The sequence below is a fragment of the Chelon labrosus genome, assembly GCF_963514085.1.
Source record: "Chelon labrosus genome assembly, chromosome: 6".
Classification (NCBI taxonomy): domain Eukaryota; kingdom Metazoa; phylum Chordata; class Actinopteri; order Mugiliformes; family Mugilidae; genus Chelon; species Chelon labrosus.
In genome coordinates this window covers 6817258-6841417 of record NC_140342.1, presented here as the reverse complement: position 1 = coordinate 6841417, position 24160 = coordinate 6817258, and the positions used below count along the sequence as shown (strand labels likewise).

The following is a 24160-nucleotide window of genomic DNA, read 5'->3' as shown; positions in this document are numbered from 1 at the left end:
TTTGGTGTAGCAACCTTTATTGTAGGAGCTCTTACAGCACTACTGAGGCTGTGTCCTCAGGTAAAAATATCTTCTTTACATCATGGGTAGAGGCTGTTACACTGAGACTAATAGCACCACAGGTAATAATGACACTTCATTGACAACAAAAAGTGTGGAACTTACAGTTGTAGGGATCTAAAAGGTGTGTGTGTGTGTGTTTTTTCTGTGGGTGTCAGGGGCGCACGAGTCCCATTAGGTTTTTTTTTCCAGCCTTCAACCATGACAGATGTTTTCCTACCTCACTGACGAGGTGCAAAAATGTGTGTGTGTACATGTGTGTGTGTGTTTGACTGAGGCTTCTCTGCTGCACAGACAATAAAGAACAGGTTTCTGTCACTTGTTATTCTGTAATTTGAACCAGTGACCCCAACTGTTTATGGAACAATCGCCCAAGGCTACTTATAAATCCAGGCAGATGTACTTGTAAATGATGTACACACAGAGGGTCTCACCCATACAGACACACATACACACACACAGTGAAGCACACATGTTGAGTCCAGCTGTTGTGTCCCCATTAGTACCTGGTGAAGTACTGATGGGTTTCTGTTTGAAAATCCTGTTTTTCCTGTCGTTTAGGTGATCTATCAGAGAGTTCAAGTGAGGTTGGGTAAGTGTTTCTTCAAGTTCGGAATATGTTATCACTTTTCCAATGAACTTTTTCAATATATTTAATGGGGACAAATGTTAAAAAAGTTAAAGAACACTTAGGGACCAGTCTTCCAGGTTAAACGCAATTTTGTTGCAGCATGAAATCACCAATGAATGTGTTTTCAGTTCACAGCTTTGGTTCTTCACGTGCATTCTTATTACTGTGACACAGCACCTCAGAAACCACTTGAAAGAGTGGTACAAGCTACAAAAATGAGTCCAGAGAGAATCCTTCAAACAGCGGGAACTCCAGTCCTGGAGAGACAATAGACGGGAGCCTTAAGATGGTCAGGGGTGCAGCATACCTGAGTACAAACCAGCCCAATGCACATGAAAGCTAGAATAGTTTTGATATGGCCATTACTGAAAGCTCTCCAGGACCAAAGTGAACCAATATGACTTTGGATTGTTTTACTCTGACCTTTGCCTCCAAGGCAACAATTCATCCTTATGGTGCACATTACACAAGATCTAAAACTTGATGTTTTTGGTCAGCACCTTCATGTTCCAGGAAAGGGGTTGGACTTTGTACACAGCTTGAGATGGTAGGCCTTGGAGGCTCAGCTCAGGGTAAAAGAGTATTATGTGAAGATATTTACATTTGCCTGCCACACAATCATTTGTCGTTTGTGACATTTCATCTTTCTTTTTAAAAAGAACAGTGTATGGTAAATGAGTGAGACTGAATATTCATAATGGGACTAAAAATCTAAAGCGTGTTGGTCCTGTTGTTCAGAGCCCTACATTTAGGGCAAGGACACCCTGCGGGAGACGGTTTGGTAGAAGACCCCGCTGAGCAGAGAGGGGTAGTCTGGGGCACGGAACAGGTGACGCTGGTCATAGAACATGCTGTCATCCCGCCCCTTGCTCACCAGCGTGCGCAGGTTTGCCTCATTGACCTGGTTGCCGGCCGAGATGACGAAGAGCTCAATCCTGGCATCCGCCAACTGACGAACACGTTTCTGCAGGACGGCCGCTGTGACACCCTGAGACCTGCCGTCAGAGAACAGCACCAGCTTCCTCTTGCCTCCCGATGCGTCCCCACGGCTGGGTAAATTAGCAATGGCAAGTTCCATGGCCTCTAACACGTTGGTGCCATCGTTTTGGAAGCTTGCTTCATCGATTTGTTTCGACAGCGAGGTCAAGTCTTCAGTCAGCACTTGCTCCATGCGGGCATTCCGGCTATACTGACCCAGACCCACTCTGACAGTGGCACGGTTCTTCTTCTCTGCTGTCAAGAAACGCTCAGCCAAGCGCTTGACAAAGGTCTTACTGGTCTCGAAGTTCTTCTGGCCCACACTAGCTGAGCTGTCCATCATCACCAGAATGTCGGTGTTTTCAGAGAAAGACACTGCAACACAAAAGATCTGATCAAATGCTCAGACTAGACTAGACAGACAGCGGGGTCCAACACTGCTGGAGAAGAGTTTGTTCATTCACTCGGACATTTTAGAGCAAGGTTTACATGTAATCATCAATCAAGAATTCACTACCTCTTTATAGTCTATGTCAACAGAACAATATATTGAACAAAGTAATGACTTACTGGGACATTTGTAGTCTGGACATTTCTTCTCTGGATGAGAAAAGAACAGGGAATGAGTTTATTAAGAGATTATGTAAAACATTGAGTTGACAGAATAACCAAAGTGGTGTCACTCAGTATACTCTATGTCTGCATATGTGGCGCTGGGTGGTACCTTGACAGATTTTGGCTGTGAGGTTCTGTAGGAAGTTGTCATCTAGAAGCTCAGCAAAGTTCTCTAAGACGAAGGAAAAGCCTGGTTTGGGGTCAGTACTACACACCACTTCTTGAAGCTGCTCCTGGTTGGGCTCACGTCCTGAGTAGTCCTTCACTCCCAAACCACCCACCTGGAGATGATGCAAGATATTTTAAGGTTAGCGGGATGGTATGAACATTTACAGGGGCTATCTAGCTGAATCGCCCTCACCTGGAGGCCTTTGCCACAGAGTGTGGTGAGGGGAACCCCATCCCTAGAAGTATCTGAGCGACCATCAGTGAGAACCAGCACGACTTTGCTCTTTTGCCTCATATCACTGATGGTGGTATTCAGAGCAAACTCAAGGGCCTCGCCTGTGTATGTGGCCTCAGCCAACCAGCTCAAGTCTCTCACAGCCCTGTGTACACACAGAAATTGCATGATCAAAATCCCATTTTTAGAAAAAATAAAAGAAACACCAGATATTGAGGGAAACAAAGGTTACTGGGCTTGTAGAATAATCTCTGGTCAGGGAAGGTGGACTGAAATATAACGTGCCTTCAATTTATAACACAGTCTTAACATCTGTGCACAAGAAGTTAACTCCTATTCCTCCAATTATAGGTAAATATCCGGTCATTAACAGATCCTAGTCGTCTGAGTTTCTGATGGGCAACACCCACATATGTTCCTATTTAAGGCCTCACTAGTCATTAACAACTGAAGAAGCTACTTGGATGAAAATAAGAAACTCTACAAGTCCAATTTAGCTTGTTTTTTAGATATGACAAGGCATATATTTTGGGGATTTTTATATGTGTTAGGCTCAGATTCAGGCTCTGGCTCGATCTTCATCAAAGATATTGGGTCTGGATTATGCATCAATTTATCTCTTCATTTCGAATTACTGGCACACTCTAAGGTTGCAATTTTGCTTGGGGAGGTATGCAGGGTGTGGCCTGAACTTTCATCACACACATTCAGGAGAATGAATGGAAAAGAAATTGTGCTACAAACAACACAATCCGCATAGAGACAGACCTGCCAAATGTCAAAAGAACCAGTGAAAATATTTAGCTGTGTTTGACAGATGTTTGGTTCTATGTGTGCTCATAGCAGTCACACATTTTAGACCTGCACCCATAGCAAATGGGGAAGCAGACAGCCTGTTTAGACTCTGCTTGATGCATTTAGGATACCCACGTTCAGAAACTATCTCGTCTCATTTTCAGTTGACAAATATGATGTGACTTGAAGTATTGTGGAATGCAATCACCGTCTTTGTGCTAAGCTAGGAAGAACATGTCTTGTCTGTATGTCCTAATTTATCCCCTCACACCCAGTAAGACAAAAACTAGAAACAAAAAGCTGAACAAAAAAAGTCAATAATACATTAATTGTTACAGTAATTTGCACTGCTTATTCTCATATCCACATACTATACAAAGTACTACATAGGACTATACAAATTCAGGTCAGGAAATGAGTCAGGAAACCTTCTTGTAGCATGTGTGTGAACTCACTGCTTGAAACTGGTGAGGTCAGTGGTGAGCTTGATGCTCTCTTGCGCTCGCGATCCACTGTACTGGACAACACTCAGGGTGGACTCGTTCCTTGCAAACTGGAAAGAAAAACGCTGCATGGTGACTGTGTGTTTTGGTCTGTGTGTGTCATGTCTACGGGCATATGTTTTCTTCTGTCAGCATTCCTGCGTCCCACCCATCCTGACTAATTACATCCAAACTGGAAGAGGAGGATCATTGGAGAGACATTAAAGGACGCTCCAAACCCCAAAACAAAATCTTTCATTCACAGTTTCTATTTTGAGGTCCATTCTCAAGGCGAGTGTTTCGCAAGATTTCTGAAGAACAGTTTAAGCACCGCTCTCGGTATGGTTTTAAACAAACAACACAAGCCGCAAAGGTCAAACACATGTCTTCCCACAGAGTATGGGCAGAGGTGGACGTTACCTTGACTTGCTGGTCTTTAATCAGTCTGTCAATGACTGTGATGATAAAGTCCTTGGCGAGAGCAAAGTTTGAGGCACCGATACTCTCTGAGCTGTCCACAATGAAGGCCAGGTCCAAAGGTGCACATTTACACTCTGAAGAAAACACCCGTAAACACATTTAGAAAGGACAGTAACCACAGAGTGTGCAGAATAGCTGAGATAATGACCACAAACTTACCGCAGCAAGCTGGGAAGTGATGAGGGAAAAAAAACCAACATAAAACATAAATCAAAGTTAATTCACAAAAATGTAATGCAGCATAACCTGTGTGTATTGCATATGCGGTTAACCACACACTGAGTTGAAAAGGGCAAAGCGTATAGGGCTGAGAACATGTGGCTTGATTACTGCAAGGGTGTGTGTAAGTAAAAGTAAATTTGGAGGGTTTAACTTACAGCAGAGCTTCATAATGATATCCAGAATTTCACATTCCTGAAGAGAGAGGTGGAGTGTACGTTAACAGTTACATCACCTTACATAACATTCAAACCCAGCCCACAACAACAAAGTGTTCAAGCCGCTCCAAAAGAAAAAGAAAACATGACGATAATGATATTTTACTTAGTAGTCAGTGGACGGCTATGGGTTTTTGTGTTCAGGAAATTGGATGAGCGGCTTTGGACTGAACATACAATATCAGTTACAGATTCTAAACTAGTGCAGCCCCAAGGGGGAATCAAATATGTGATGCTTTACAGGCTCGTCCTGGGGCTAAAATGAGGACGAGGGTTCAGGTGAAATGGACTCCTTCCATTTAATTCTTAATACTCACATCACTTCCTGGTGGTCCAGGAGGCCCATCAGGTCCCTGAAGAGAAAGAGAGTATGAACGCAAGAAAAGAAGACAGGGAGACCGAGTGATTCATCCTATGATAGATGTCTATGTTTGTCTGGTCTGACTTCAAGATGACAGAGCTGGTCCGGGTCTGCCTTTGTATTTGTATTGGAATTATAAAATGGGGGATTTGTCTGAAAACCTTTACTCCTTTGAGTGAAAACCCGATTCCCACAATAACTGAACCCACATCGGCGCCCGCAAATTTGCGCGCACTGGTGTCTTTCTGCAACAACATTTTAAATCGCACCACAAGTTCACTGCCGCAGCATTTTGTTTTTTTGCGTGGCTGCACGAAAACCATCTGTTTTGTTTTAACAGACATTAAACTCAGTTTAAGAGAATTCTTTTTGGAGACAAAGACGCCAGCGTAGATTGCATGTGCGAACACGAGCAAACACACACACACAGACAGACAGTGAGAGTGAGAAAGAGAAACAGCCGTTAATTCTAGAGAAGAGAAACTCCTAAGAACACATGACGCAAAATCATCTTCCAAAAATATGCAGGACAGACACAAGCCAAAGTGGAAGCAGACAGAAGCGGAGAGGAAAAGGAGGAGCAGAGATATAAAGTCTGTAAAGTATGAAAGGGTAGAGGTCGCACTGAAGGTTTTTCCTAGAGAACATTCCTTCATATGGAGCATTATATTTAGATAAAGCGTTGCTTTGTTTTCTTTTTTTAGGTCATCCAAGTATGGATAGAGCTTCCAACATAAAGAGCCAAACTCAGAGATGCCCCATTTTTTATATCTTAACATGTGGCTTTGTGTTATGTTGAGTGGTGCGATTATCTGTCTGTAACTCCGGATGTCTGTGGAGGCAGCACAAATTGACTACAAATGGGTTTGGCAGACTGGTCGAAAACATTGCTGATTTTAGGGGTTTCATTACATTACATTACAAAAATAACCAAAAATGCACAACATCACATGCATTTCAGCATTAAGAGTTCCAAATGTTTATGCACAATTATATGTACTTGAATTAAAATGTAATTATAGTTAAGAACTTCACACCAAGTCCACTAAAATAAATCAACCAATAACATGTGAGAGCCTGTTCTAGTTTTGAGGATGGGGTCCACCTCGCATGCGTGGACAGCAGTCTCTCCAATACCTCAACTTGCATACACATGCGGACAAACCTACAACACACAGCATTAAATCAGCTTCATGCTCATACACCATGGCATTCTTACCGGTTTGCCCTCAGGTCCTCTGTGACCTTTGGCCCCTTTAGGTCCTGGAGGCCCTGGTTCGTTGTTCTGTGAAAGGAGAAAATGAGTCAAGATAAAAAGCAAGGTCCACACCTGTTTCTTTTAGTAATGTCTATAAATCACATGCAACAGGATGTTTTATATGTTGACAAACATTACTCAGATGGAATAGTCTGCAGCACTGCTATGAACCGCTAAACAGCACACACAGTTTATATCAGGCATATTATTATGACCACCTGCCTCCGTGGAGGGGCCTCTGTGGATCATCCCACAGATACTTGATCAGTTTGGGATCTAGTGAATTTGGAGGCCAGGTCAACACCTTGTGCTGTTCTTCATGTTTTTTTTAGTTGTTCCTAAACTGTTTGTGTGTGAGTGTGTGTGTGTGTGTGTGTGTGTGTGTGTGTGTGTGTGATGGTGTGTGTGTGTGTGTGTGTGTGTGTCTGTGTCAGGCTGCATCCTGTTGGGGATGGCTGCTGCCATCAAGGACTGTCTTTGCTATGGGGTGGGGGTGCCTGGTCTGATCTAGGTGGGTGGTACATGTCTAAGTAACATCCACATCAATGCCAGGTCCAGCAGAACACTGAACTGTCACAAGATGGTCAATGTTATTTACTTCTCCTGTCGGTGGTTTGTTTTAAAGTTGTGGCTGATCCGTGCATAGCACACACACATGCTGCCTCTCTTCTTGTCTCTTGTACATCTAAATTTCACATGTTACATGCAGGGATCAACTGAAATGTTTTCACTGACATCAAATAGAGTAAAAGGCATTTTTAGACTGGAGTACTGCTTGACTAGAGTGTGTGTTTATTCTCAAGGCCAACTTGACAACTGTAATAAATAATAATAAAAAAACTAAATAAAGTTTTGTCTATAAATAAGTGTAGTTTATCTCATAGAGATTGGGCATGCCAGGAGGGAACAAGAACATAAATACCAATAATCTTTGAGTTCTGAGTTTGTAGGTGCTATACCTCTACATGTCAGAGTTACGTGTGTGCATTATACGTGTTAGCGTCTCATCAGCATAAATTTACATTAAATTGTTTATAGGATGTTACCAAATATGGGCGCATGAACGGTACCGGTCCTAATATGGAGCTTTGTGGTGCTCTCAAAGGAAAGAATGCGACATTGAAAAAAGGGTTTTAATGGGCTGTGTATCATCAGCGACACTTTGAGTGATCCTAACAGTAGAATTAGCTACACCTTTATGATTGCTGTACCATTTTCTTTGCATAACTGGACCACATTTTTATTTTATTTTTTTAACTGGTTGAGAAAGGTCCTTTCTTCCACATGAAAGCTCTACAGTATATGCTGCTACAGTATATGCCACTGCACTCTGCTCCATAAAGATATTTTCTTTTAGAAGTGTAACACATCAAAACTTTTTCAATGTGTCATGTCATTCTGAAGCCAGTAACTTCATTTCAAATCTGAACTGAGGCCACATCTGGTCCTCTCTGACCAGCTATCCGTCACTCCTGTGCAGCTGCAGGGGAAAAGAGAAGCCAAAGCCCCCACAGCTGCTGCAGTTGGACCAACTGGTGATCGCTGTGAGTCCAGACTGCACAAATGTGGAGAATAAGGAGCTTCACACTGTAAATCAATTTAGAAAAATCATCCCATCTTTAAATTCCAAGTTCCCACAGACACTTTTCAACACTTCAAAGAGTGGCCATCTTTGTTTGAGAAAGAAAGCAAGCAGCTGCAGCGGATTTCACATTAATGCAAAATTGCAAATTGAGAGCAGACTAAATGACGATACAACCCAGAAATGGCTCGCAAACACATGTGCAGATTCTAAGTCGCAGCTCTTTTAAAGTAGGCTTTTACTTGTGTGCAATAACTCTGATCTGTAGTTCCTCTCTTAGTGTGTTTGGACAGTCTTAAATCAGTTGTGTTTGAAATAAATTCTGATTGGCAGTGACATAATTGTCAACTTGATTATGAACATGACAGACATGAGACGCAGCGAGGGCAAAGGGTCAAGCTGTCACTGTAAAGTCACAAATCCTCCCAATAAGTCTTCGCTACTCTTTGATCTGAGTTGAAACCGGCTCAGACCGTCAGATCTGAACAGCACAAACGTCCACCTACAGTGGACGGATATGGAGGAGAGGGAGGGAGGCGGACCAGAAAAGGTAATGCCAACCACCTGGTTTTTAACACACACACACTCACATATAAATAATTACACACATAACACATGCGGTTTCAATTACTGCAGATCCTCAACTTCAAACAGTGATGTAAAGAGCACGGGCTGTATCGTTCACAGTTATACACACATCTTGACCTCGATTTTATGGCGTCATATTAGATGACTCATAGCCACATCTGGCTGTTTGTTGTACCTCGTTGAATATGTTTATATTATCATTCCATTTACTCTTCGATAGGTGAGAAAGTCAAAAGGTCTGTCTAGACCTTTATCTTTTCTTAAAGACCCTTGTCTGTAACCTCCTGTGTCCCCTCTGGCCAGAGGGACTACGTGCCTGTACAATGTGAAAATATTTTAACAATTTAAATTGCAGCGGCCCAAGTCACACTGAGGTCAGAGTAATCTTTGAAAATGCTTTTTAGCTAATATGTTGTCTCATGACTTCAGCTCAGTCTAGTGAATGTTTCTTCATCTCAGGGTCCAATTCAGAGAAAAGGCGAGCATTTGTGGAAACAAAAAAGTGACTGTCTAGATAGAAAGATACAAAGGGAAAAAAAGAAAGGAATGAATGTCTCTGAAGATGAGTGGAATGTAATGAAGTTCATTTCTTGTTTCCACTGAGATATCCAAAATGGCATATAATTATGTGTTTTTCATAAAGGGCTTAGTCATGGACTGACCAGTGGAGCAGTAGCAGTTGATAGATTAGCATTTGTTGTTTAAGGAAACTGTTAGTCATTTTGGGAAAGATAGCTGGTTTCTTGGTAACGAACTAGATGAGAGCATTAACACCACTGTCATGTTTGTCAAATACAAGGCTACAGGCAGTAATAGGCTAGCCCGGCCCCACAGTCAGCCTGGTCAACTAAAAGGTATATCGATTATTTCTAAGAACTGAATTATTGGTTCAATAAGACATAATAATTATTGATCTTTGGGGGTACTGGTTAGCAGGTGTCATTTTGTTTACTCTCTGTTCCACTGTTTATGCTATAAGTTAAGCTAACTGGTTATTGGCTGTGGTCACATATTTACTTTAACATCGGTATAAATCTTGTCATCTAACTGACTGCAAGAAAATGGAAAAGCAAAGGTAGACACATATTTATGTTACATTTCACAAGGGCCACAACAAGGCATCAATGTATGTCGATGACTTCATTTATAATAATCCAAGTTTTCTGGAATACATCTATATATATATATATATATATATATATTATCACAGCTGCCAGGCATGTCAAAATTGAGACTACATCTGAAAAAGCCCCGATTGTGTGACATTTTGTAAAAATAAGGTGGCCAAAGACAGCTGCGCAACTGCTATGCACAAGCACCTGAACAGAGAACATCCTGCCGAGACAGCAGTGTCAGTATTTTGGCTATATTAAAGTGAGTTCTGCCTGATTCCTGGTTGATAGATAGGGTCATTGCGTCCTTAGCTGTCATTTTTCATACAAGAGCTTAACGGAGAGAACAGCTGTTAAAACCTAGTATGGCAACACAGCGTGCAAGTGCATATGCTAGTTGTAAACAGTTTGTTTATGCACATATAGACCTATTAAGCTAAATGATGTAGATATGCATGACTGCTACGCTCTACGTCTGCGTGTGCAGCCTTACGCCAATTGATAACAGCTGCATTTCCAAGTTAAATCATACTCAATCGTACCCTAATTAAAAGCAGAACATGCAAAAACATCCTTCCTAATTAGGTAAGCACTGCATAAATCATACATTTTATATAGAACATAAAAAAGTTCGAAATGATTTCTTCATTCATGGATTTCGAATATGTATACAATATTGAGTAAAAGCTTCATAGATTGTTATGTTGATGGTAAATATGGTGGTGATTAAGAGGCATGTTAACCAAAGCGTTAATTGACTAGAAAATAGCTGATTAGTGATGAACATTAATCAAATCATCAAGAAAAAAAAGTGATTAGTGAGTGACTGAGGAAGTAATTGACTAAAAATCTAATCATAAGTTGCGCGGTTACACCATAAGTACATACAGTATGTAGAGCCAACCCTAGACTCTATTACTTAGCTAACAGTTCCAAACGTTATACATGAGCCAACTATTTCACATTTTATCCATTACTTTTAGCAGCCATTACAGCTGTTAATAAATAGCTGTTTAACTCAACCATTCATCCGTTTCTTGTACTTTGCGTTTTATCTTTGCTTCTGTTTGCTTTCCCTTTACTGTGTCACACATTCAGACCCGTTAATTGAGCTATATTGTTATACTGAAATCAAATAAAAAAAGTCACTCATATAAAGCTACTTTCACAGCCCAACACTACCCCCTGGGATTACCTTGATTTGGAATCACTGGTCTGTAGACGTGGAGCTCCTTACAGGATCGTAATGTATGTTTAAGCCAATTGCTACAAACATCATTTACTTTACAATTACAATTTACAACCGTTTTCCAAAGCTTACTGCGAGTTGACACACTGACCGAGGCACGGTGTTGATAATTAACCTTTCAGGATGTACGAATTTGGAGTTTCTTCTTCACTGACTAGTTTGCTTTGTGTAGTAAACCTGCATAAAACTGTAGGAAGATGTGCTCAACTACACAAGACAATGTGGAAATAAATGTGGCTTTTTTTTTATCCTCCAGAGTTTTGAGCTGATTTTAATTTATTCAATTACGCTTTCTTTTTTTGTCTTTAAAAACAGATGTAAAATCAGTTACAGATGTTACAAAATATTTCCTGTAAGCTGTTCTCAAGGATTAGCTAAAGTTGGTGTAACTGAGTGAATGACTGTGTGCTGCATCTAATCCTGTCCTGTGCTGCAGAACCCCAGAGTCTTGAAGAGTCGTAAACTGATCTGGCATTATAAATCGCAAGCTTAAGAAATGGGATTGTTTTTGAGAAGGGGTCATGGTGCAAGGATGTATGGATGAAAGAAACATACAAACGCGCAGATGTGCTTATTTCCCAAAAAGCGAACCTCGGGAACGCAATCATTTTAATGTAAACACGGCCGGGCTGAACCGGGAGTTAAAGTGTTAAAACCGGCACGCTCTACAGACGTGGATGATCACACGCATGCACATTCACTCACGCACACGCCAAAAGAAGTAATGCAGTCCCTTCATCCTATCTGCTCATTTCCTGGTATCCTTGACAACGACATATACACAGCTGCACCAGCTCAAAAGCCCTCTTCCCCAACGACACACACTCACACACATACAAAATGCATTCAAATGTACTTAAGAAAGTATTTCCAGCTGCAGAACAGGAGGAGAGCATGGGAGCAAGATGGACACAGAACAACAAGGGTAGTAAATTATTTCCAAAGTAGCCGAAAAACAAAACAAAAGACAGAAATGAATAGATGAAAAGTATTATTACATGTGTTGAAAGACACCCATAAAAAAGAAATATGTAAATGTGCCCATGATACGAGCCATGTGACTCACATCCTGTCAGCACTCTCTGCCAAGAAGGAACTGAGGAAAGATAAAATGAGATCAAGAGTAAAGTAGCAACAGCAAAAAGGAAAGAAGACTCACGTCTGCGCCTGGGTCTCCGGGCTCTCCGTCATCTCCTTTGGGTCCAGGAGTTCCCTTGCCACCCTGGAGGTCACACAGCAAATGTTAGGGGTCGCAGCAGAACATTAGCGTGACGAATGATTTAACCCAGCTGGCACTTCAAACAAGGTTATCCACATACAGTGGTGATGTTTAGGAGTAAGACATAAAATAATGAAGTCCAACAAATTCAGTCAAAGACAACCAGTTCTTCTTCATAGAACACACTGCACAACTTCACTAAGAACATTATTACATAAAGAGTTTCAGCTCCTTGGATCCCAACATGTGTAAAAATGATACGTCCCACTGCTGTTCGATTCTCAAGTTAAAATTTAAACTAGAAAGATAACCTACCGGCTCACCAGTGTCTCCACGGAGGCCAGGGTAACCCTAAAAGACAGAAAAGTTTAGATATACACATTTACATGGAGCGAGCTGTGCCGTGTATTAATTACCGGAACCCATACCTGGAAACCATGACAACCTGCCGTGCCATTTCCTGGGACACCATCCTCTCCCTGAAATTAAGAGATTGTTGAGAGACATTTACAGATGCGCATACACTCCCAAACCCCATGGCAGGGCTTATGATGGATGGCACACACATGTCCCCCCCCCCCGCCCCCCGTCTCCCTCACTCACCCTCTCTCCCATCTGGCCCCTGTCTCCTGGAGCTCCTTTGATTCCTCTCGGCCCTTTGGGTCCCTGGGAGACGAAGGGAACGATAAGATTAGAAACATATGAAATGTAAAAAAAAAAAAAAAAAGGCTCTTTAAAAGCCTTTGTCGACAGGCGCTGTGTGTGGCTGCGTGCTTGTGTGCCTGTGTGTGTGTGTGTGTGTGTGTGTGTGTGTGTGTGTGTGTGTGTGTGTGTGTGAAGACAAACTCTGAAATGAAGATTTTTAACCCCTTAAGCCCAAGATTAGATTTTAAGATTTCCACAGTCAGTCACAGCTCCGCAACTGTGAGGCCAAAATGAACAACTCCAAACTCCCCAAAGACACTTTGAGACAGAGTACGTCTGTGTCTGCCTGACCGGGCTGGACAAAGACCTGTAAACTGAAAACTGACCTGTTTACAGCTGCATGAATAACAGCTTTATAACTATGAGTCAGTGAGCGCTAATGTTATGAACATGTTCTAAAAATTCTCAAGTACAACTCCATCACAAAGGATGCACAACATGGTACAACTATTTTAATCCTACTAGTACTTGGCGGCCTCTTCACCGAGTCTGGTTTTGTTTAAACAGATTTGGCCTGGTCCTGCTTCAGAGGCCTCAAGGCTGAAAATGGTTAAGTACAATGAACAATAAGTGACTGCAATCCATTACACGTCGGGGCAGACTGATTCCCTAGATTGTGTGATAATGAGTGTCCAGTATCTTTATGGCTTGAAGGGATGGTAACAGTTCCTACACACATAGTTAATGATAACTGCTTTTTGATAGCAGTTGATATAGTTAATTACCCATTGTATGGATTAAGGATCTAAATCAGGATCTAGTACCAAGTTGCATTCGTTCAGGATTCAAGCACAACTGCAAATCTTTTACAAATTTCCAAAGAAATGTTTATGACATCATGTTTTTGGAGCTAGGCTTTGTTTGCACACTTCTGTTTAAAAACTTCATCTTCTGTAACCACTTGTCCAGTGAAGGGCCGCAGGGGGGCTGGAGCCTATCCCAGTCTGTCATTAGGTGAGAGGCGGGGTACAACTTGGACAGGTCGCCAGTCTATCACAGGGACATCCATTCACACTCACATGCATACCTACGGCCAATTTAGAATCACCAGTTAACCTAACCAGTATGTCTTTGGACGGTGGGAGGAAGCCGGAGTACCCGGTGAGAACCCACACAGACACAGGGAGAACATGCAAACTCCACACAGAAAGGCTCGAACCCGGAACCTTCTTACTGTGAGGCGTCAGTGCTAACCACCACGCCACTGTGCCGCCCCTATTTAAAAACTAAAACACAAATTCATGCAAAATAGTTTTAGATAATAGTGTGCTCAAGTAGGATCCTATCACTCAGTGAGAAGATGATTGAGACAGTATGTTTAAAGGGCCTTTAAGCATTTGTGCTCTGATCAGAAAGCTGTGAGCGTGCCCAGTTGGTCTCACTTCTTGTCCAGGTGCGCCTTCATCTCCTCTGTAGCCGGGAGATCCGGGCTTGCCAGTCTCGCCCTGTAAAAAAACAACACCGTTAATGAGACACTGTTAAAACACTTACCCAACAAAACAGCAAAACAGCCACACAACGTGCATCGCTAAAGAAGCCAGCAGGCTTTCAAGATGAACTTCTGAACATACAACACAGAAAGATTTCTTTCATTTTGGTGCATCACTGTGCATTCATGCCAGGGTCAAAGTGTCAAGTCCATGATGCTGATTTCCACACTACACTTCCTGTGCATTTGACAGATCACTTATAGACGCATTAAAAAACAAAACGCTGTAGCACAAGATGCGTTGGCTTTTGAACAAGCCCTTTTCTGAACAAACAACAGCTGGGTGCAGCTGCTACATTTATCACCCCAGTCCTGTCCTGGCAGTAAAGTTATGCGCTTTACAGACTGTTAATATGGAACAAAGGACTTTAATGTGTTGATAGTTATGTCAGAAGGAAAGTTGTAGTGAATCTGTGGATCCACATGTGACTCTGGATAAGTCCCAAACATCGCAACGAATTTTTGATTCAGGTTAACACTGAGAAAAAAGAAAAAAAAAACACTTTATTAAAATGAAGTTTGTACATGACCATGTACAGTAAAGCTTGACAGTGTTTAATGAGTGCAAATGATGAACTGATGTTATTTTTTTTTTTTGCATGAGTAGTGCATGAGGTAGGCCTTGCGTGTCAGTTATTCCATGTTTTCTGTACTATTCAGTTCCTCAGTATTCAAGGAGCTCTGATGAAGAAAGAAGGCACAAAAGAGCCATTGAAATTCTGACATCACGGAGGTTACCACAGCTAAGGCTTGTAACGTATTATTATTATTACACTGCCTGGTGCCTTATTAAGAAAAACCATACTGAGGCTTTGGCACGAGCTGACGGAGAGAAGAACTGAGTCAGAGGGGAAAGAGTGAGTGTTGAAGTTCCCGGGAGGAGTAAAAACTGAAAACGAGTGAGGGGAGATGGAGCGGGGAGGAGTGGGCAGCACTCTGGCGCAACCGCCAGGATTGCCTCCGTTTAGGCTCCTGCCTTCCTGTCAACAAGATCTAAGGATGCACATGCACAAGCACACACACATGCACGCACATTAGGAAGTTCCCACTTTACGGGGAAAACAAACAAACAAAAAAATAGGATAATAATCACAGCAGACTCACAAGCAGTGCACGTAGCTCCTGTTTGAAAGTGACTGGATTTGTGTGTGTGTGACTGACTTACAGGGTCTCCGTTGGGTCCAGCTGAGCCCTCCCTTCCCTGCTCTCCACGGGGTCCTGGCTCCCCCTAACAAAAGCAAAGAACAAATGTACCAAATGACCCAAAGGCATTCAGCACAGTAACAATAGACAAGAACAGTCAAGACAGCCAAGTTAAAGTTTAATCTGTATGGGTATACAGGGAATGACGCTACAAAAATGAGTTTCTTTCAGGTCAGAGCAGTTGCAGTTGACTCAGTGCGTGTGCCAAACTACATTTCTCAAGAATTTCTAAGGAATATACTCTGAAATCCAACACACCATGAGGGAGTCTAGTTTTTTATCCCTCCTCTTCATCTTTTTTTTTTTATCACTCACCAGGTCTCCTCTTGGACCTCTGTTTCCACGGGAACCTTGCTCCCCCTTCTCTCCAACTTGTCCCTATAAGAGAATTTAAAAATGTTAAAATGCCCTCACACACCAACACGTTGACTTAAAGGCAATATTTATCCTGTTTACTCTCTCGCCGCGAGTTCCATCTGCTCCAGGTGGCCCCTGAAACGCAAAGAGCAGGGAGTTAGAAGGTCCAGTAAGAGTCGTGAACTTGATATTTCACATGTTGTGGTGCAGCTTTATCTCTTACGTCATCACCGCGCTCTCCTTTGTCCCCATTGGCTCCGCGAGGGCCCCGATCACCCTGTCACAGCACAAACATTAACATGTGTCCTGCTCTGTCTTTTGTCATCCTTCTGTGTTTCTCTCTGCTCAGACTTACCTTAGGTCCCAGAGGTCCATAGTTTCCAGGCCGTCCTGGTTCACCATCTCTTCCAGTGTCTCCCTGGAATAGGCACACAGCACCTTAATGCGGACCACCAAAAGGCAACCTGAGATCTTTGTGAATAAAAGTCTTTATAGCTTACTTTTGCTCCTTTCTGTCCAAATGGACCAGGGTCTCCCTTTGGTCCAGGCTCTCCCTGCAGGCCCTGGAGATATACAGCAGAGATCGTTTCAGTACATGACTGTAAGCAGCTGAGGCCGTAACACTCAATCTTGGAGGCCGCTGTACTTGTAAGCTCATGTATGCCTGTGTGTGTTTGTTTACACTATGACTATATGGCTTCATTTAAACAGTCTGACAGCAGAGAATGTAAACGATAACGTGATTAAAGAGCCAAAGGCCTCGGTCTGGCTGCCCCAGGGGGCCCGCAGAAGCAGGGCGTGATGTTGGTCAGGGCCGCAGCCAGAGCGACATTCCTAAACATGAAACTGTGGTTAATGGCTAATCTGTAAACAAAGAAGCTGAGCCTAAGGCGGATACGGAAGTGGCTTGTCTGGGTTTGTTTATGTGTCCAAGGGAGAAATTAAGGACCCCAGAACAGAAAATATGTGTCTCCTGACATCGACACATCTGATTGACTGTATTTAAATCTGATGTCAATGACACAGTGTGTTAACGTCAAGTGGTAAGTGTTCATCTGGTTGTGATTGAAACTGTCTGCAATGTGTGAAAATCAGTGTGAGCGGCGCTAGAGGCAAAACCCTAACAGTGGGATAATTCGGAAGTAGAGATACACAACTCACGTCAGGTCCTGGAGAACCTTTACAGCCAGGAAGCCCAGCGAAACCAGCTTCACCCTAATGAGAAGAACCACAGAAACGTATCTTCAAACGCATTCATCAAATCAGCTAAAGACAGAAAGACAGAGCTGTGCCGAGTGTACTACGCTCACCTTGCGTCCGTCGATTCCATCATTTCCCCTTTGGCCTTTGTCGCCCTGAGAAAGACGAAAGGATAGAAAGAAGTAGAGAATAAGAGAAGAAATTAACCATACGATTTCGGAACAGCCACTAGTGCGACAGCATCCCCGTGAAGATTAGACAGTGAAGAGCAGCTCACCTTGAAGCCTTTGTGTCCTCTTTCACCCTGTAGAAAAAACACACACATACATCAGTGGTCAGTCCAGAGTGTCACAGCGAACAACAAGTTAAAAAAAATATTGCTTTTTGAATCTGATGGTACCTTCTCTCCTCTGGAGCCGCGGTCTCCCTGGTAACAGAAACACACACATCATTATTATTACAGTAGCAAGCAGCATGGCGGTCACTGATGGGGTCTGACTCAACTTAAATATACTCAGACTTACCAGACAGCACACTCATCTAGATTTCATCAACATGATAACTCTACACTGTACAGGACTGTGCAATACCTTGGGCTTCTTGCACATTAACAGTTGCAGGCATTACCTCCAAAGATTCACAACTGCATTACTCAAGCAAAATAATTTAGATTAAAAATATCGATAAAATAAAGTTATAAAAAGGTGGATGAACTTGGTATAGGGCTGTTTAAGATCCACTAATGTCAGTAGGCTTCAGGTTTATCGGGCTAATTCTCTTTAGCACCCACTGATTCATATACAACTCTAGGCTCTTTTCTAATCAGTACTGCTGATGTTTAGTTAGGACTGGAGGTCGCTCTACCTTCATTCCGCTGTAACCAACGGGACCAGGATCACCAACATTGCCCTGTAACAAAGAGACAGAAATATTAGATCGCCCGAATGACAAATCAAAGGAGAAGTGTATCCCACTGCATGCACGTTAGCGGGGTGAGCAGAGTGTCACTATAGAAGGTGGAAGGCTCATACCGTGGCACCCTGATCTCCTTTCTCTCCTGGCATCCCTGGTCGACCTGTTTCTCCCTGTAGAGATGAAAAAAAAAAAAAAAAAAAAAAAGCATAAATGAGTTCAGGTGAATTTAATGCAAGTTTTGCATATCTTTGCATTTTGGTAATTTTCCTGCCAGATATCCCACCTTAGCGCCAACGTCTCCCTCCGGTCCTTTGGGCCCTCCAGGAGCCTGTAGACCATATGACAAAACAATGTTATTGCTTAAGAAAAAAAAGAAAAAAAAAAAGACGACAGAAAAATTTGTGTTTGCTGTGAGATAAAAACAGTATACTTACATTGCAGTCGAAGGAGCAGCACTGAAAAAAAGACGAGACACATCATAAAGCAGGAAAAGTGTCTATACATGCATTTGGACATATTTGTTCAACACCAACATGGTCTTAGGTGGTGATTTCTGGATTCCAACATTACAGTGGGGCTGTCAGATGTTGCTTTGGTGGAATAACAATATCAGCCATGACTGTGATTATCCATTATCTAGCTATCTTAATTTGCTTATCAGCTTCTTGTGAGTCTTCTTAGTGACCCCTCCCTGTTTCCTGAGTTTGTGAGAGTTTAGCAGAGTTTACATATCAATGGGAGATACCAGTAACAAGACCAAGCCAGCATCTGAGAAAGAGCATGAGGAAGGTAAGGAGCTCAAATTAAAAAAAAGAAAAAAGAAAAGAAAACAGATGCTACAAAAATCATAATGACTGTATATTTGACTTTGATTTATAAAATCAAATACCTATCTATGGTAGTCACAAATTAAATGTTAAGGAGATAAATGTGGTTTATAAACATTTATAAGATGTGACATTCAGCTGTACAACAGTGTGTCTTCATTCAAGCTGTATCAGCAAAGCTCATCTTGAACAAATGTGTTGTTTCCATTAAAACAAACAGTGTTCCCTCAGTTAAAACATTTCAGGGTGAATTGGAAATGCCAAGAGACAAACTGCCAAAAAAAGGCTTAGAATCAGTGATGACATTTTTTAGCCACACTGCCCAGTCCTAAATATGAGGGAACCGAATCTTGCTCTGTAATACAGTAATGCTCACACTATCACTAGAAGACTTGAATCTTGAAAAATACATACCACATCCTTTGTCTCGTTGGTCTGAAAAGATATGATGAAAATGCAGGTTAGTCTCAAATCCAAATGTTTACTTGTGTTTATAGAGAAGAGAAGAGAAGAGAAGAGAAGGATACATACGATTATATCGATGATGCTTCGAATGGTCTTGAGCTTCTCGGGTCTGGAATTAGGTGCAGCAGTGAAGTTCTGTCTGTAATTCTGGTCTGTGGCCAGGAGTAACAGCCTGGTGTCCTGTTGAGACAATCCAGCACAAACATTGTTTAATACTAGCCTGAAGGGAGCACCCAAGAAAGAAAGTTCCTTCCTGACCAAAGAAGTATGATCGAAAATTGCATTTTCTTTCTTTTTTTTGTTGTTGTTGCTGTTGTTGTAGAATGCAAAGTAGCATCTTCCAAACACTTGTTAAATCCATCAGCAGGTATTCAGTTCACAGTCAACCTCTTGGCATGGCAGAACGTTTAGATTACTTGTCCTTTTTTGTCTTAGTTCAGACAGTACATGCCAGAAATACTATGAAAATGACTCTTTGATGTGTTTTAGTGCCTTGTATATTCTGTCTTTCTATCTGTGTGTGACTGTGCACACACTGTACAGATGTGTTTGTACATAAAGGAACAGGTTTTGGATTTGCAGCAGAATTGTACGCAGACAGTGGTCATTACTAACAACTGGTTTAAATGTTGGGTGTATATATGGGGATAAGTTTTGTCCTTAAAATTCATTTAGTTTAGCAGAAGCTAATGTGGCACTAGAACACTGAGTTGCCGAGATATTGTGGGTACTATTTAAAGATAATAAATAGGACGTCTTATGTACTGTAAACTTAAACTAAGGCTAAAGTGTTTTTAAACTTGAGACACACAAAGAATTTCTTGCCAGTCAGTATGTACACAAAAAAAGTGTAAACAAAATATTAAAATGAACATCTTAAAATGCTTAAAAACACATTTTTAAATGCCAACCCCTTCAACAATATTATAAGATGGGTGGGTCCTCATCAATACATAGGTAAAAATGTGTAAATGTGCTTTGTACCTCCTGGTCAGGTGAGATGGCGACAGCAAACACTTTGACTCCATGCTGCCTGGCTTCATTAGCAGCCTCCTGCACGCCTCCACATGGCTCCTTGTAACCAGTAATAGGATGGCCGTCAGTCACTACCACAATGTACTTGTTCTCATGGTAGTGGGAACCCCTGCAGACGCACAAACACACGGTCACAAACGACGCCGCTGTTGTAATCAGCTCGGAGTGCGTGTACGTGTGCGTTGCCATTACCCGACGAGCAGCTCAGCGAGACCCCTCTTGATGGCACAGTCGGTGTAGGTGCCCTTGCCGATGTACTTGATGCCGTCGATGTCGTTCTTCAGCTCCTGGCGTTCAGTGTTCATGTCACTTAGCTCTCGCACGAGGATGACGTCGTCACTGTAGTGCAGCGCTCCTGAGTTCCAGGTCAAGATGCGATCACACTGGTGGCGCCTGGATAACCACAGGTGTTTAAATAACAGAACTTGCAGATAGGCAGCACTTATTTGTCTTTCATTGCGCTTTAAATAGTGGAGGAAGAAGAATTTAGTATTTAGTATTATTTGTCCTTGACCCTTTATGGGCGATGAACCATATTTTGTAACTTCAACACAAATTTTAAATTAGCATTGTGGTGCCTCTCAGAGAGGCAACCACCTCAAACGTGGTTTTCACCCAGCCAATCTGAGAAGATCAGGGCAACATTCTCAGGTCACAACAGGGTCGAATGTGGTCTATAAGGTCCACCTCTGCATGAACGCTGAGCATAACTGCTTTATTAGGTACCAGGAAGAAGTGGCCCAATGTTGTCTAATGTGATAATGTTAGCTAGTGCCTGAATCAGCACTTATGTTGTAATGGTCTAAATACATGTTTACATTTGTTTACCATTTAAGGGTAAGGAACCATATATGGTTATTTCATTGACCTTGATTTTCTCAAAAAATTAAAAATGAGAAAGTTTGAAAAATGTCACAAAAGTTAAAAAGTCTTCTTATGCCCCAACACTCAATAAGTATTTCAATGAGTGCCCTACAAAGGGTTAAGTGAAAGTAAAACTCCAGCATGAAAAACATACATTAGCTTTAGCATTAAAGTAGAATACTAGGTAAGATACTATCACTAAAGCATCAGTATGCTTGCAGCATGCTACTGTCATTGCTGCTGGAGGTGGAGCTAATTTGAACCACTTTGTATACAGTTTTATAGACAGAGACAGTAGATACTTGAGAGGTCATGAGATGATTCACAGGAGAGTGGAAGTTTGGAAAAATCTCATTGCAGTTTTTGGACTTTGACACCATTTTTTTTTTAATTTATTTATTTCTGGTGAGAAGTTGGATCATTTGAACATAGATGAAGTAACACATATGTGGCTGTTAGGGAAAGATCACTATTTGATGGAGCTGTTATCTGACTAGACACTGCTGTTTGAAAGATACCAAAAGCCAAAAGAGCTGGAAACCTCTGAATTACTCTTTAACATCTGGAAAAGTAGGTCATATCATCCATTGTGTAAAACCTTCATTCTAAAAGTAACTTGTAACTAAAACTCTCAAATAAATGTAGTAAGAATAAGAATAAGAAAACCTTTATTAGTCCCGCAATGGGGAAATTGAATAGAATATTTCCGTTCCAAATTATAATGGGTGGAAGTATGAAAAAATGCTTAGGTAAAGTAGAAATACCTCAAAATTGTACCCAGTTAATTTCCACTCATGCGTCTACATTTCAGAGGCAGTTTATATACATTTATTTTGCATGTTGAGATGTAGCATATGGAATTGTTGACAATTGTTCAAACAAACCTTACGTTGCCAATGTAATAATAAAACATCTCCGAAACAGTGAGTACTTCCACCTTTGTTATATTTCACCAGGCTACAGCCAGAATCAGCGGTGGGTGTGGTCAGATGTGTAACATGTTACACTTGTAAGCACACCCAAATGTGATGTCACAGAGTCCCAGAATACACCTGCACATCAACAAGGTAAGATGCTCTATTACTGGTAATGGAGCATCTTACACCTGAATACTTCTCCCATCCGTGTAGATGTGTAAATGTACGCGGGTGTGCGTTTGTGTCTTACATGTCCTTGAGTTCATCTATGAAGAGCTTGGTGAATTCTTTGATCTGGTCGATGTAAAAGTCTGGAGGTTTCTGTCTGAGGGCGACACTCTCAGATGTATCCAGTACGAAGAAAAGGTCAACGGGGCACTCTGCTCTCGAAGCAAACAAATAAATATTGCAATCAGTGATTATTGTCATTATTCAGAAACAAACAATAACCCCACACACCCAATCATCCGCCCAGTGTGATCTCTATTGGTACAAGAACCAGCAAATCCAAGCATTTACGATGAACTATGCATCCATTTAAAACAAGTCTGCAGCATCTATCTGGATGTCACACTGGTAGACTTACAGTATGACAGGTGTGGAACCACACCTTTGACATGGCTGACTGCAGATACACCTGTACTACAGCTGGTGCATGGCTCTGATGAGTGGGTGCAGGCCTGGGCTGCTTTCATCTGCTTTGAGTTTTGGCCACAGTTATAACTTTGGTATCACACAAGTTAGTCTACTTCACACCCTGAACCTACAGTCTCACGAAGAAAATCACAGGTCCACACCAGGCCCTGCTCAAGGTGGGCTAGTATTCTGTCATCCTCTTACTTTGAGCTGTCATTGCATCTCTGCTGCTGATTTGTAAAGTTGATCGGAGAACTAAATACTTAACCCCAAGGGCAGTGAATTTCTGCGCTTGCAGCAAACTATAGCACACACAACCACAGAAAGACCTTCACAAGCTTTACATGCTGGTGAATTAAACATCATTAAACAGATCATTTTCTTGGAAAACAATGCATATTTTCAGCAAACTTACCCGCAAACTTGGGTCCTTGGATCTGCGTTTGTGCTCCAGCCAGGAAAACGCACAGCAGCGCAAGGAGAACTCTGAGAGTCTCCATGATTAAGCTGCAAAAAAACTAAAAACCAACAAAGATACGAGACCCCAGTATCCCCTGGAAAGAAAAAACAACAACCACCGAACCTCTCCGGACCCGATCCCGGTACTTCTAAACCAATTGGGCGAACTTTAGGCGATCCAGCAGTCCGCCGTAGTTTGTCCGAGGAGAGACCCAGAGCGCGCAGAGGAGGACCAGAGCGCACGGCGAGGGAGGAGGACAAGGAGAAGGAGGAGGAGTTCACACGGTTTCTCCCTATGGTTTCTCCGAGGAGGATGATGAGCAGGGACACACGAGAGCGCGCACGGGCCAAAAAGGTTTACACAAAACCCTGGATGCACGCTTCCTTAAAAGGATCCGCAGGGCCGTGTATACCCAGAAATAAACAATAAACTGCTGACTCTGATCATTTTATATTTTTATTTATAAGAAAGGGTTTGCATGTAAAACCTGCGCTTGTTTTAATGATTTCACAACATGTACAAAAAGAAACTAGACATAGGGTTGTTGCTTCCTTTTCACTCCTGCAGCCCTTTTTTCGCATGCAGAAAATCCAGAAATGCAACTCTGAGTAGATGCACATTGAAATAATTTTGTCAGGCTTAATGAAAAGCAGCTGAGACACATCTTGGAAGTATTTGTTGCGTTCTCTTTCAGTACAAGTCTCTGATTTCTGTGGAAGATGGGGTGGGTGGAGTTTCAGTACATCTGGTTCACTTTTGCGTCCAGACCTGACCTGAACATAAAAGCGAGATGGAAAGGGAGTAGGAGGTGAGCTGATGGGAAGTTATTTTACTCCC

The 24160-nt window shown here is 42.0% G+C and overlaps 1 protein-coding gene across 1 annotated transcript; it reads right to left on the bottom strand.

The window, feature by feature from the left end:
• Window positions 1-23529, bottom strand: col6a1 (collagen, type VI, alpha 1). Its single transcript, XM_084546861.1, has 35 exons — window positions 23279-23529; window positions 22478-22607; window positions 20639-20839; window positions 20396-20555; window positions 19478-19591; window positions 19361-19381; window positions 18554-18574; window positions 18403-18447; window positions 18236-18289; window positions 18069-18113; window positions 17605-17631; window positions 17482-17508; window positions 17315-17359; window positions 17166-17219; window positions 16505-16567; window positions 16360-16422; window positions 16228-16281; window positions 16104-16139; window positions 15963-16025; window positions 15610-15672; window positions 14338-14400; window positions 12854-12916; window positions 12679-12729; window positions 12566-12601; window positions 12191-12253; window positions 6462-6527; window positions 5199-5234; window positions 4822-4858; window positions 4604-4612; window positions 4385-4518; window positions 3938-4035; window positions 2646-2832; window positions 2394-2565; window positions 2240-2269; window positions 1-2044 (listed from the first exon to the last, which is right to left on the bottom strand). Exons 1-35 carry the CDS (start codon window positions 23361-23363, stop codon window positions 1440-1442), a joined length of 3021 nt encoding a protein of 1006 aa, XP_084402987.1. The 5' UTR covers window positions 23364-23529; the 3' UTR covers window positions 1-1439.
• Between the last annotated feature and the right edge of the window lie 631 nt (window positions 23530-24160).